Source organism: Chiloscyllium punctatum, chromosome 12 (genome assembly GCF_047496795.1).
Source record: "Chiloscyllium punctatum isolate Juve2018m chromosome 12, sChiPun1.3, whole genome shotgun sequence".
In the NCBI taxonomy this organism is placed as follows: Eukaryota; Metazoa; Chordata; class Chondrichthyes; order Orectolobiformes; family Hemiscylliidae; genus Chiloscyllium; species Chiloscyllium punctatum.
The window spans coordinates 19,281,711-19,297,171 of NC_092750.1; the positions used below are offsets into that span (position 1 = coordinate 19,281,711).

Consider the following 15,461-nt stretch of genomic DNA (forward strand, 5'->3'; position numbering starts at 1 on the left):
AACTGAACTTCATTTAACAAAAAAATGTCCTGATTCATTTACGTAACCTGCAATACTTCAAATGCAACATTCTAAACACAAATCTGATCATTTAACATTTTTTTTCTATGAAACAATGGATCATTTTATATGTAGAGACAGGAGACAATGCAAGTGGTCATCTAACAGATCACAAATACACATAAAGTAGGAAGACTGGCAAAGTGGATTCCTTAAGCAACTTCTGGAACTGAGTTTTTTTTGTATTTCAGTTTTATTTCAATAAGTGCAAAAGTATAATGTGATCAGAGTCACAAAACACCAAATGGGTCTTCTATACCTTCTTAAAATGGATTTCAAGTTCAAATCACTCCATTTAGTGGTGGTGGGCATTGGATGAGGGTCTGGCAAATACACAGTTTCTTAATTGTTATGTCAAATTAGTAACCATGTGGGTGAACTAAAGATTATTTGTGGTTCTAAATATTATTTACCTTTCACTTTCTTCAATAAGAGCTTAAAGTACCATAGTTAATCTTTTCAGGCCCTTTTCAGAACAAGAGCATATCACAAAGCCTTTCACGACAGTACATGAATTCGGAGTCTAGAAAATGAGTTATGGATGATTCACTACAGGAGAAGTTATTGAATAATTGAACCTCCAACACTTGCAGTATGAAAACCAATATATTTGTTAATAGCTATACTGGATACAGAATTATTCTTTTTAAAAAGGATATATATATATAAGCCATGTGAGCCTGGGTTATATAATGCATCACAGGTTGGCAGATTATTATCTTTTTGAAGAAGTCTGATCACGGCAGTGATTGAAGAGAATGACAATTGTGAGTCAGTTTTATGGTCATTAAGTACTTGTTCTTAGGATGGTCCTCGTCATTTTTTTTAAAAAAGTACTGTTCATTGTATTTTTAATAAATAAATCTTCTCTATAGAGTTCTGCAAACAATTTCTATTTCAGAGATCAGCGAAATGGATGCAAAGGTTACTCCATGCATGTTACCAGTGGTTCTGTAATAGTTCCGTTTATAAAAGAATTGAGAATTAACCCTGATTTCAGGCCCTGGCTCTTCTCAGTCACACTACAGAAAATTCTGTGGCAAAATCTTTGTTCCAGTCCATGGCTTCTATAACTGACATCACAGGAAATACAACAGTAAAAATCTTAAGGCTCATTTATTCAGACATTCCTGACAAGGGCTTATGCCTGAAATGTCGACTCCCCTGTTCCTTGGATGTTGCCTGACCTGCTGCGGTTTTTTCCCACCGCCACACATTTTGACTGACTCTCCAGCATCTGCAGTCCTTACTTTCTCCTTTCATTTAGGAATAGAGTCTTGAAGTTGGACAGCATGGAAACAAACCCTTTAATCCAATTTATCCATGCCAACCACAAATCATAAATTAATCTAATCCCATTCACCAACATTTGGCTTATATCCCTTCAAACCTTCCCTATTGATATACTCATCCAGGTGCCTATTAAATATTGGCTTTGCACCAGCCTCCACCACTTCCTCTGGGAGCTTATTCCACTCACGCACCACCTTCTGCATGAAAGTTACCCCTTAGATTTCTTTTAAATCTTGCTCCTCTCCCCTTAATCCTATGCCTTTGGACAGCTCCTACTCTACTCTGAAGAAAAAGGCTTTGGCTATCTATGCCCCTCATGATTTACTAAGCCTCTGTAAAGATCACCCCTCAGCCTCTGATGCACCAGGGAAAAGAAACCCATCCTATTCAGCCTCTTCCTATAGCTGAAATGTTCTGGCAACATCCTGGTAAATCTTTTCTGCACCCTTTCAAGTTTCACAACATCTTTCCTATGACAGGGAGATCAGAATTGAATGCAGTATTCCGAACGTGGCCGAACCAATGTCCTGTACAGCTGCAACATGACCTCCCAACTCCTATACTCAATGCACTAAACAAGAAAGGCATGTATACCAAATAGCTTCTTCACCAACTCCACTTCAAGAAACTATGAACCTCCAACCCAAGGTCTTTGTCCAGCAACATTCCCCAAGACCTTACCATTAATTATGCAAGTCCTGCACTGATTTGCCTTACCAAAATGCAACACCTCACATTTATACAAATTAAACTCCATCTGCCACTCCTTGGTGCATCTGCCCAGCTGATCAAGGTCCCATTGTCCTCCGAGCTATCTTTCTTCACTGTCTACTACAACACCAAATTTTGCTGTTATCTGCATATTTACTAACCATACCTCATACACTCACTTCCAAATCATTTATATGAATGATAATGGACCCAGCACCAAACTTTGCGATATACTACTGGTCACATGCCTCCAGTCTGAAAAACCCTCTTCCACCACATTCTGACTCCTACCTTCAAACTAATTTTGTATCGAAATAGCTAGCTCTTCCTGGATTACATTCTAATTTTTCAAACCAGTCGATCATACGCAATCTTGTCAAACACCTTGCTAAAGTCCATACAATGTCCACTGTTCTGCTTTCATCAATCATCTTTGTTACTTCTTTAAAAAAAACTCAGTCAACTTAGTCAGATAATTTCCCCATGCAGAAAGCCACGTTGACTATCCCTAATTAGCACTTATCTTTAAAATACATGTAGATCCTGTCCCTCAGAATCTCTTCCAACAACATACCCACTACTGAAGTCAGGCTCACCGATCTACAGTTCCCTGGCTTTTACTTACTACCTTTCTTAAATAATGGCACATTAGCCACCCTCCAGTCTTCTGGCACCTCTTCCATGACTAACAATGATACAAGCATTTCAGCATTTCATTTTCCAAGAACTCTCGCCAGCACTTTGTGATTGCAACATTCCATTTCTATCTCTATTCCTTGAGTGAGCGAGGGAAGAAAATGATTTGTAAACGTAGTAGGATTAATTGTACTGCATTACAACATCCATGGGCATCTAGCTTCATTTATTTTCACCTTTCAGAAATCCATTGTGACTTGCACCATACAGCAAAGTCTTCTATCACATTCACTATGTTCCAGCTATTCTGTAACTTGTCGGCCGATACAAACTTTGTAACCATACCAGACATCAAATCATTTCTGACACTTCTTGGTCCAAGGATTACATTAGACTTCTGATTAAAAGTAACTTACAGCTCAAATCTAGACTGCAAGAAGCTTCTCTTTAGATTTAGGAGGATGTGGGGAGTGGTTGTGCTTACCTAGCAGACAGAGATCTTCCATAGGGAACTGAGCTTCTTTACAATGCGCGGCCTTCCTTCTGCAAGGAAGATGAAGAGTCATACATAAGAAAATGGACTGGAGGTTTTACTTCTTTGTAAACTTGGCCTACAAAAAGTAAATTTGCACAGATCTGTTCAAAAAACTTATGTCATGGTGAGCCACACAATTATAGCAAAGATAAGCAGTTTGTGGAATGTGGAAATAGACATGTTGGAAGGAAGTAGGTAAATTCAAGTCTCACAGCACAGCAAACAGTGTTTCAAAGTCATGTGATGGTTTCACTCATGTTTACTATGTGGGCTTAACATTTGAAGGATTGGCGAAAAATAGGATTAGATTAGGGTAAGGGCTAGGGTTAGTCTCAGCACAGGGCAATATTTAGCAAATTCGGAGAACTGGGTAAGAAATCTGAAGCATGGTAATGCTGTAAAATAGATTAGAAACTGAAATATAGTTTTTCCAAATATACTTCATGTTTTGATATTACGAATCAAGTTTGGGTGCTTTTGGATACCTACCTGAAATCAGGAATACAACCCTCAAGACAGTAGAAGAGAAAGAGAAAGAGTGAGGGATACAGAAGAAAAGAATAAAACCAAAACAGTATGCATGATTCAAAACTATAAAAGTTAGACGGAGAAAACATTTTCCTGCATACCTGCTTTACGGAAATATTTAAATAAAGTGAATTACTGTAAAATTAGAAATGAGTTTCCTATTTAGGGCAGTTTTTCAATCTGAAATCCTGCTACTAACATCACAAAGCATTATCCCGCTGGGTAAGTCAATAAAAAAGTAAAATACTAGCAGAACGCTATATAGTAAAGCAGATGTTGAATTATTAAATATTCATCTCTTGTTGCCATTACATTATAACCACTGAGTGGCGATACAACCAAACTCTCTGCCCTCCAACCTGTTTTCTTCCATTACAATCACTGCGTAAATTTCGACTGAGATTTCTTCTATGTAATATATAGCAGCCACACTTGGAAATTAAAGCTCAGCACCTCTCTCCCAAATATTTTCATGTCTTCTTACAAGATTGTATAAGCCTGCTGCTAAGATTGCTAGATATTTGACTATCCGGTTAATCTTATTGTTGCAAGGTAGTTTTCAGACTTTCCTGACCACGAAGTGGAACGCTCTGTTTACACAAGGTAAGCAACATTTCACTGAAAATCAACAATTTGCACCTCTTAACACAACAAGCATCCCAAGGCTTCTTGCATGTTAGAAATAGGTGTCAAGTTAGGAGAGAAACTAAAAATACAAACAAAGGTTACGCAGCAATATTTCAAGGTAGAAGCAGCAGCAAGGGTAAGAGATTTAGGAAAAAAAAAGTTCAAGAGAATAGGAAGGAGAGACAATTCCAGAGGCTGCAGTTGGTGAAAAAGACTGTAAATAGGGTCAAGAACATGAAGGAATTTTGTGAATTTTTGAACTCAGTATTATGGGGGTGGGATTCAAATAAGCGACGATAATTGGCAAGAATATGAAAGGGGGGGGGAGAATCGTGAACCTAATGCAGCACAGGAGCTGGAGATCTGTTTGTTTGAACATTCAGGAGCCTAGCAAGGCAGTATTAAGAGAAGTATAGCATGGAGGTCATGAAAACTACAATAAGGATTTCAGCAGCAGCAGGGTGCTTTATAGGCAGAAACGGGCAATGTTACAAATTTGGAAGTGAGGTCTCTTATTAAGGGATAGACAAAGTATTTGAATTTAACCTCTGGATCAAACACAAATTATTTAACATTTGATGCAATCTCAGAAAAGGAATAGAATAAAAAGGTTAGATTTTTCACAGGAACTAAATTAGCACATATTTGGTTTTCCTAATAGAAGGTGAATTAGCTATGAAAACTAACTTGGAGAATATTAATGACCATTTGAGACGATCTATTTTTCTAGTTTAAAAAAATTCAACCAACTCTCGTACCTGCAAAACACTACCAAAACACAACTGAGTTGCTACCACTACGTGAATGCTTTAAAGTGGAAGGAACATTCAATCAACAGATCTAAGCAAAACCACAACCAATGCATTGGATCAAAGTTCTCAAGACCTGTCACATCCAACTTGTGAAGGAGGTTTCACATTATAGCCTTATCCTCAATGACCAGGACTCCAGCAATTAGTGCAAAACAATGGGCCCAAGTGTTTGTAAGCAGCTTCAGCCAGAACTGACCAATCTTGGCCTCATGCTCAGGCTCGCAGCATCACAGATGCCAGTCTTCAGACAATTTTATTTACATCACATGATATTAAGGAATGGTTGAAGGCACTGGATTCAGCAAAAACTAGGAGTGCTAACAACATCACAGTAGAGGTTTTGACAATTTGAGTCCCAGAACCAGCGGACTCCCTAGCCAAGTTTGTTCATCCAACAATGCAGAAATGTCTTAATACATAATTTCCATAAAAAGAGCACAATCTAATCTGCCAATTACTGTCCCATTGATCTATTCTAAATTATTAGCATTGCTATCAAGTGAAATTTATTCAGCAATGAAATCTGCAATCAGTTCTACCAGGGTCCTCTGGCTCTAGCTCACAATGAAACCTTGGCCCAAACAACAGCAAAAGGACTGAATTCACGGCACAACATGAAAGTGACTGCCCTCAATCCTCGGCATCTTTTAAACAACTGGGGCATTAGTGGGAAAAAAAATGGTCAATGGGAAAAAGTCTCCATTAGTTGGAGTTATATCTAGTACAATAGAAGATGGTTGCACTAGTTCTTGTTTCTGTCTGTGCCAGCACAATGCTACAGTATTTCTTCAAGGAAGTATCCTGAAAGCAACTATCTTTTGTTGCTTCAAAGACCTTTGATCCATCATTTGCTCAGGAGGTGGGGATGTGTACTCATGACGAATATACTACGTTCAATATTACTTGAGACTCCTTTTGATTTTGAACTAGTGCCCTCGGCTTGGACCGATATCTGGCAGTTATTAGTAGTGTCTGATAAATACTGGTCAATAATTATTATCTCCAATGAGAGATAATCTAACTATCACCTTTCGACAGGCAACTGCATTACCATCCCTGAATCCCTTATTATCAACATCATGGGGGGTTACATTGAGCAGAAAATAAATTGGACCAGCTATTTAAATACTGTAGCTAAACTACAGGTCAGAAGGTTAGGGATTCTGTGCTATGTAACTTGCCTCTGGATTGTCAGATCCTGTTCACCAATAAGGCACAAGTTAGGAATGCAATGTAATTCTCTCCATTTGCCATGACAAACACAGCTCCAACAAATCTAAAGAGATTCGACACCTCCAAGGACAAAGCAACACACCACATTTATTCCAACCAGTAGTGGTGCACAATGCAATAGTGTATGAAATTTCTCAACCTCCAATAAAGTCTCCTAATCCATGATATTTATCATTTATAAGACAAGGGCAGCTTGATAACAACACCACCTGCAAGTTCCCCTCTAAATTAGACATCATCTCGACCTGAAACTTTATCACTGTTCCATCACTGTGGTCAGACAGAGACCTGACCGTCCTCTTCCAAACAGTACTGTGGTTATACCTACACAAGAGACGACGATGGTTCATGAAGGCAGTTCACCACCATCTTCGCGGGGGATGGGCCGACCTTGCCAGCAACACTTAGGTCCCACAAAAAAATAAAACAAACTAATATGTGCCACAGGTTTCCCTGTTTGATTTGTTGCATAGCTTTCTTTACTTTTGCATGTAAAATGATTAAGTATAAGCTACTCTTGCTGCAAAGCAGCTTTAATAGGCAAGTGAAAGGCATGACTGTGGCAAATAGATTTCGGTGCAGGGAAATATGATGTCAGATACTTTAGTCTTCAAAAAGACAGTACTAGCTAATGTGAAAAGCTAGAAACAGTTGAGGTCCAGATTGGAGTACCCAGATATAAAAGATGATTAAAAAGCCAAACAGTGATACAAGATAATCAAAACATCAAATGGAACTGTGATCTTTATACAAAGCACTCGTGAGTTCTAAGCTGGAGTACCATGAGCAGCCTTGGTGACTAGACTTTTAGGAAGGATATACTGATATTGGAGTGAGTGCAGTGTAAGGTTTACCACAATGATTTCCAGACTCCAAAAATTAAATTATGAGGCGAAGAGATTATACAAACTACAGCTTCATTCACTAAAGTTAGAGACTAAAACAAAATTTGAGCAGTTTTCAAGATATTAAAGGAAACATATAGATATAAATTATTTTTCAGCTTGTTAGTGGGAAAGGTTTTTAAGGTTAGGTAGGCAAAGTCTAGATTTTAAGAGGCAGACCTTTAGGGAGTGACATGAGGAAAATTTCTACACACAAAAAAAAAGGGTGGTAGAAGTTTAGAATAGTCTTCCAGAAATAGTAATTGATGCTATGGGTATTAGCAATGGAGATTAATACATTTTGGTTAACCAAAGATATTAAGAGGGGTGTGGGGCAAAACAAAGTTTATGGATTTAGGTCACAGATCAGAAACAGGTTGAATTAAAGAACAGGCTTGTGAGGCTGAATGCCTCCTTCTGTTCCTTTTATCACTGCAGCATCAGTTCAACAGTTTCTTTTTACACCAATCCTGCAGAGAAAAAAAAAGATTCCTACCTGGGTTTCTTTATTGCAGAGAATTCTTCTGAGGTGATGTGCTTCAAAAAATTGAAGCAGAAGAAGAAAATCTGAAAAAACAAAGGAAACTTGTTATTACATTTCAGGATCCCTTGTGCGATTCCCCACAATTGCTCAACACAATCTCAGTTTTGAGAATGCAAAGCTACACACGCTGAAGTAGTCAGAAATAATTCAATATACAGAATAAAAAATGCTTTGTATCTAGAATAGTCTTCAAAATTGGCTTCTTCACAACTACAAAGCTCCCCACCACCCCAGCCAAAACCTTTTGTTGAAAATAAATCAGATTAAAAAGCAGACAAAATGTGAAAATACGCGGCAGGACTGCCAACACCTGGAAAGAGAAGTTCAATTTAATATTTGAAAACCAATAATCCCGTTCTTCAGCATTTTCAGTTACTTATTTCAGATTTCCCACTGTTTTTGAATTTAACAATGTTGGTTTCCCGCAGTAACATTTTTCATCAGCAGGTGGTGTACATTGTTCAGGGAAGTACACTGCAACCAGTGTAAAAGCACCACCTCCTGGTAGGATCCAGTTTTACAAACGTTTTCACGATTGGAGTAAGTAACATTTAAAGACGTACCATTCTTTCGTCCTTAATGGAGGCAAAATTCAGATTTTTTTCCATATTCACACACTATCAAAAAATAACCTAAAATTCCAAACTTAAGTGACTGAATTCTTTGCTTATAAGGGATTCTTTATGCCACATATTCCAGGAGCAATTTTGCAAGCTACAGCAATATTCACAATGGTGGTTTCCTGATTAACATAAATGCCTTCACAGCCGGTCATAGCACAAATCTTTACAAAATCAACTAATTGTCAACTTTATTGCAGTTAAGTTGATAAATATAATATTAGCAGGTTACCAAACTAAATTCTGTAACCCAAAGCAGCCACATTAATGTCAACTTTAATTATCAATTTCTCTAGTTTTTGACTCACCTCCTCTCCCTTGCTTAGTCTATCGGACAACATATGCCTGCAAATACATATAAACATGAGTGAACCTACATAATGGATTCAAGTTGTCTGTAACAATCATACAATTTATTGCAGAACGGCCAACATGCCCTTCTTTAGATGAGCTGAGTATTCACTATCCCTTTTAGTTAACAGAGTTTGAAGAGGCAAGCAGGTTGTAACTGGCCATGGGAGAGACTAGAACTAGGGGGCATGGCCTCAAGATTAGGGGGGAGTAGATTTAGGACAGAGATGAGGAGGAACTACTTTTCCCAGAGAGTAGTGAATCTGGAATTCTCCTCAAGGAAGCAGTAGAGGCAGCTTCATTAAATATATTCCCGACACAGTGGATGGGTTTTTGCATGTTAGGGGAATTAAGGGTTATGGGGATAATGCAGGGAGGGGGAGCTGAGAGGTTGAATAGATCAGCCATGATCGTAAGGAATGGTGGAGCAGACTCGACAGGCCAAATGGCCTACTCCTGCTTCTATTACAATGAAAGTTGGAAGACTTATTGATACAACAGGACTCTACCACTCTGCACCAGTTTCTTACAATTCTGCACAGCATGTTCTAACTACGTCTTTGTTCTGCTCTGCATTGAACTGAGCGTCAATAATTAAAATGTTCTCAAGTCTGTAGTCCTTAATGCAAGAAAACCTCCTTGGGCAGCAGCGTGGCTCATTCAGTGCCATCCACATAATCCAAGGGCCAACTCTTCAGCCTTTTCTCCCCATTATTCTTTAAGTGAGACGTGCACATTATCAGCAAGACTAGCATTTGTTGCCCACCCCTAAGTGAGTGGGTCGAGTGCTGGCCATTTCAGAAGGCAGGTAAAATCAACCACATTACTGTGGGACTGGAGAAAAATGAAAGCCAGACCGGATAAGGATGGCAGATTTGTTCCCCTAAAGGGCACGATCATTTCAGATTTTACAACAATTAGCAATAGCTGTCAGGGTCGCAATTTCTGAAGCTTGCTTTATGTTCTAGATTTATTAATTGAATTTAAATTCCATCAACTACCATGGCAGGATGTGCAAACCTGCCCTCAAAAGCATGAGCCCAGTGGCAATACCACAATTTTTGATCTATAATTTGGACATGGGTCTAAAGTTTGTTTAATTTAAAAGCTTAAAAAAAATACAGCTGTACCAGAATTCAGGGAGACAGATTGGTAAAAGCAAGCAGACACGTGGCAAATTAAATTCAACACAATTGTGCAGTGATACATTTGGTAGGAAAGAATGAGGAGAACTATTATGAACTAAATGACACAAATTTTAAAGGGGTAAAGGAAAAGAGAGGCCAGAGACAGTAACTTTGAAAGTGGCCAAGTCAAGATGAGAAAGCACTTTATATGCACATGAGATTTTAGCTTTATAAGAGAGCAATAAAGCACAAGGAGGAAGGAAGGAAGCTGTGCTAAACTAGTAAAAGCGCTGATCAAACCTCAACACGAATAATGTTTTCTATCCTGGGCATTATAGAAAGGACGCCAAAGTCTCAGAAGATACAGAATATTTACCATAAATGGGGACTTTTAAGTATATGGAGAGACTGAGAAAGTGGGATTTGATAGAGATGTTGCAAATCATGAATAGTTTGTGCTTTAGTACATAGATAAAAATGGTTTCTGATGACCAAATAGTCAGTAACCACAAAACACACCGATTTGTGATTATTAGCAAAAGAATCAGAGATCTCTTGAATAAACTATTGGGTTATGATAATCTATAGCATACTGCCTGAAATGGGTGATGGAAGCAGACTCTGAAGTAACATTCAAAAAATATAACAATTTGAAATAATTTACAGGGCTCATCGGAAAGAACAGGAGAATTGGACTAACTAGGCAGCTCTATCAATGTGCCTGTAAAGACACGATATGCTGAAAGAGCCCTGTTTGTTATACATCATTCTATGTTTTTAAGCTGGAAATTTGACAGCTGTAAAACACATTCAGAATATTAATACCTCATAATTTCACAAAATCCTGCCAGAATGCACAGATGTTTGCTTTCTGAAGAAAGCACATCAGTAGCATTGTCACCTAATTACTGTGCTAACCCTGCTGCTATGAGATATGAAACAAACTCACCCAAAAAGGAACCAATCGTAAGCAATGGTTAGATAAAGGATTTCCACAGGCTCCAAGCAAGTGTGAACAAGTCCATCCTGTAAAAAGCAAGTTGCGACAAATTCATTTAATCTACGGAGGTGGCTCCAACTACTTTTTGATAGAAATTTCAAATCATCTAATCAATAATTTACATATAAACAGAGAGAGGATTTATACAGAAGAATGCGCAGGCTACATTCAGTATATTACTGTTTAGGAAGGAGGGAATGCTAAACTAGTAAAAACTTGTCTTTCTCACCTTCAAACACTGTTCCAGGCCTCTTTTCCTGCGCCCCTTTTAAAATTGGACCATTTAGATTTTAAACAGCTGTCCTCATTCCTCCTATCAAAATGTATCTCTACACACTTGTGTTGAATTTCATCTGCCACAATCTTTTGTCACAAACAGCAGACAAGTATAAAAATGAATAGCCTTTAATCCCATCTCAGTTTATCTGTAGTAATCTGATCATAATATCCAGTTGGCTCTTAAATAATTACAGTTTTGCCTATTTCCCCTACCTGGAAGTGCAACTCACATGCTGGTCACTCATCAACAGGATTTTCTGCACTATGAGCAATAAATTTGCCTTTCTGCAGTCTGAATCTATCCTACAGTCAATATTTAGTTCCTTATACACATCTGTGACACTTCTCAGATGCATCCTCTGAGGGTTCTCTCTATAATTTGGACTTGACACTAGAGTTATGACTTACCAATATCAGCTGGTCATAGGCCAAGTGATTTGGTGAAGATTCCCACTGCAGTTCTATTGCTAACTCTAAAGTAGAGCCCTTTGTAAATGCTGTCAAATTACTTACAAAGCATCCATGTGACAGTACAAATAAATACGGACATAAAATCTTTCCTAAGGGAGGTCTAATACATAGTTCAAGATAATTTCCCCATTTAGTATCACTAACGCACAATTTCTTCAGTGCTTTTTAGCCCAGAGCTTTGGCTCATCAGCATGTGGCAGGTTTAGTATGCAAGGTGAAGGAAACTAGTCTGCAATTTTTGTTCTGCTATGTAACTTGCTTTATTTTGTCCCTGAAGTGCCTTATGATTTGTGATTACAATGGACTGATGGATCACATTTACCAAGGCATCTAAATTCAGAGAAGCAACAATGGAGGTCTGGGAAGTAGCGTTTCCACTGTCTGCAAGAAGAGCAGAAGTCAGGAAAAACAATGGAAGAAAATGAATCGGGAAAAAATATTGTCAAACAAACCTTGAATTAGTTTAAGTTTACGAAGTGAAATGCACTTTGAGATTTCTATATGGCCCTCCACCACGAAAGTTTCTAATGATAAGGTCTAAAACTTAAGCTGAACATGTGGGACAACACACACAGCCTAGGACAGGTGAAACAAAGACATGCACAAAATTCTTAGAGGCATGGCAATCTAACCAGAACTCCATAAATAAACATATCAATTTAGATCCTACCTACCTTCCCTCCAAAAGAGAACCCAAAATGACATCACCCACCTTAAGAAACCAAGATCTATAAATAGAGAGGCAGGACATACCACCAGCACTTCACCAGAGACTCTCACTGATGTTACTAGTATGGTGACAAAACATCTGAAAACAAAACTTCAAACTCAGCGAGCTCACTTACATATTTTGCACTGCATTTGTTTTGGATGGAAAAACATGATAGAGAAAGTGGCCCAACCATAGTAACAAAGGAAATGAAGGAAAAATATTATGTCCAAAGAGGACTCATAAAATAACTTGAAAAACTAGCAAGTCTGAAAACTGGGAGCAATTTAGAATTTAGCAAAGACGTTGGTTATTTGCGGGAAAAGTGAAACACTAAAGTAACTTGCACGACACAGAAGTAGACTGCATAAGATTCTGTAAATAAGGTTTAAAAAAAAAAGTAGTCAATTGTCTTTAGTTAACAACAGTCTGGACCAGGTGAACTGATAATAGATAAGACGACAACAGAGCAGATCAACAAATACTTTGATTCTGTCTTTCCACAAGTGCTACAGAAGTAAGTATCTCTGGAGAAAGGGGAATTAAATGATATTAAGATTAGTTTATAAAATAGAGAATCAGAGAAAATTAGTGGGACTGAAAGCTGATAAATCTCCAGGGCCAGATAATCTACACCCCAGGATACTAAATCAACTAGCCACAGAAATAGTGGATACACTAGTTGTCAACTTCTAAAAATTTTGCAGACCTTGAAACAATCCCAACAGATCAGAGGATAGAAATACAAGGGGAGAAGGAGAAAAACCATGAGTTACAGATGGATTAGCACACATTGGTAGTAGGAAAATGCTGGAAGGATGCAGCAACAGGACACTTAGAATACCAATGGCATTACTCAAAGTCAACATGGACATATGAAAAGGAAATTGTCTTTGACAAACCTATTGTAGCTTTTGAAGACCTAATAATTGGAACAGATAACCAAGCCAGTGGGTGTGACATATTTGAATTTTCAGGAAGTTTCTATCAAAGTCACCTGTTAGAACTTATTGTACAAAATCAAAACATGTGGGACTGATGATAATACATCAGCATTGATTGAAATTAGGTTGGCAGAGGATACAGAATACGAATAAATGGGCCATTTTCTTAGTGAAAGGTAGAGACAAGTGGGGTACCAGAGGGATCGTGCTTGGGCCCCAGCTATTCACAATATATCAATAATTTTAATGAGGAAATAGAATGCAATATTTACAAGTTTGCTGATGAAATACAATTAAGTGGGAGTATGAGTGATGAGGAATGCAGGGCCTTCATAAAACCACATTCCCAGTATTATGTGCAGTTTTAGTTTCCTTACCCAAGAAAAGATATACTTTCCATAGAGAGAATGCAGCAAAGATTCACCAGACTGATTTCTGGGACGGTAGGTTCTCTGTATGAGGACAAATTAGTGAGAAGAAGTTACTAAAATCTATTTAAGAAAGAAATAGATAGATTCAAGGCTATAAGGGTGAAAAAGATATGGGGAAGAGAATGAGAGAGTATTAAGATTTAAGTATTAAGATAGAGAATCAGCCATAATCATGCTGAATTGCAGGATAGGCTCAAAAAGAACCACATTGCCTACATCTGCTCATATTTTTTATGCCATATGTAAGAAATGCAAGAATCTCCACTTCCAAGGGCTGTATTTTAACTGAGGACGGATATTGATAGATTACTCCGTGTACTTGGTAATGGAACAGAATAGCAATGAAGATGATTCCAGATAGCATAATCACATGAAGAGAAAAGTAAATAAATTTCACTTTCCTTTGTGAAAGCAGCCTACAGGTAAACTGATCATGAAGTTTTTGAAGATTATACAATTCAGGAATAACTTCAAGATGGCAGCAGCATCAGGACAGTAAGTGCTCAGATTCTGTGCCCTATGCTCTTGCTAACCTGACCAGCACATTCTTCTTTTTTTGTTTTATTTCTTCATTTCTCTTTTGTATCAAAGTTCACCTTTACTACCTCTCTGCAGCTGCAATGGAGAAAGTTGGTTGCGAGAGTTGGCAGTGTGGTGGATCAGGATGCCTGTTTCTTGCGGCCATAATGGCTTTATATTGAAGGCCTCATTGTCAGTGAATATGGCAATGCAGTGATTTCAGTGGTAGCAGCATGGTGATTCAGGTTTGTTCCTCATTTCCTCGAGGCCACGTCAGCGGTGACAGTGTATTGGCTTCAGTGATTTGGTCATTCCAATTTGTCCCTCCTTGCTATGGCGGCAATGCAGTGGCTTTAGTGTTGGCTTCAGCGATGGCAGCATGCTGGGTTGGGTCTGGAAATCCTCGGTGGCCTCAGTGACAGCATCCCATAACCACTTCAGAACCCCAGGAGCCGTGAGTGGACGGAATATGAACTCTGTCCTAAATTTGTCTCAATTCCTTCTGTTTATAATTTCTGTTTATAATTTCAAGATAATTAAATGATGCCATATTGTGGCAACTTAGCCACATCTAACTGGATTTTCATAAATACAAGTGACGATAAATATATGTACTAATTGAAATCAACAAAGCCGAATAACTAACTAGAATGACGACGGGTTCAAAAATCAAAGTTGAAGTTGAGAAAATTACAAGTCCAGAAGGGAAGTCCAATAGGGATTTTCCGCTCAAAAAGGTCAATGATCTATGGAGTAAGTTGCCAGAGATGCTGAAGTAGGCAATTTAATTGGGTTTAAACATAGTTAGGTATAACTCAGAAGAGATATTGACGGGTATAGTGAGATGATGGATAAAACGGTCTTGATTAATTATAGTGGGACTGTTTCAATGAGGGAAATGGTCTCTGCTATTTCACAAGAAATCTTATGCACAAAATGACATGGGAGAGGAATTTCAAGAAGAAAGAGATGAAACATTCCAGCCCATTGAAGATTATCTCATGGAAGTCTAAAAAGAGTGTGGATGTCCTTTGCAGCTAGACTCAAGTTACACAGATAATATCAAGGTCCTATTTCATTAGGAAAGCACAGTTAATTACAGACACAAATTTCTTTCATCACTGAATACAAATCTGCCATTGAGTGA

The 15,461-nt window shown here is 38.1% G+C and overlaps 1 protein-coding gene across 3 annotated transcripts in view; it reads right to left on the reverse strand.

The window, feature by feature from the left end:
* Positions 1-15,461, reverse strand: part of mtmr14 (myotubularin related protein 14) — a 74,768-nt gene that overhangs the window by 18,015 nt on the left and 41,292 nt on the right. For all 3 annotated transcript variants that reach the window (XM_072581968.1, XM_072581967.1, XM_072581969.1), the window contains 4 exons: positions 10,911-10,987; positions 8,792-8,828; positions 7,816-7,886; positions 3,185-3,243 (listed from right to left, as the gene is read on the reverse strand). In XM_072581968.1, coding sequence (XP_072438069.1) covers positions 3,185-3,243; positions 7,816-7,886; positions 8,792-8,828; positions 10,911-10,987 — 244 coding nt within the window. The remainder of the gene's footprint in view (positions 1-3,184; positions 3,244-7,815; positions 7,887-8,791; positions 8,829-10,910; positions 10,988-15,461) is intronic.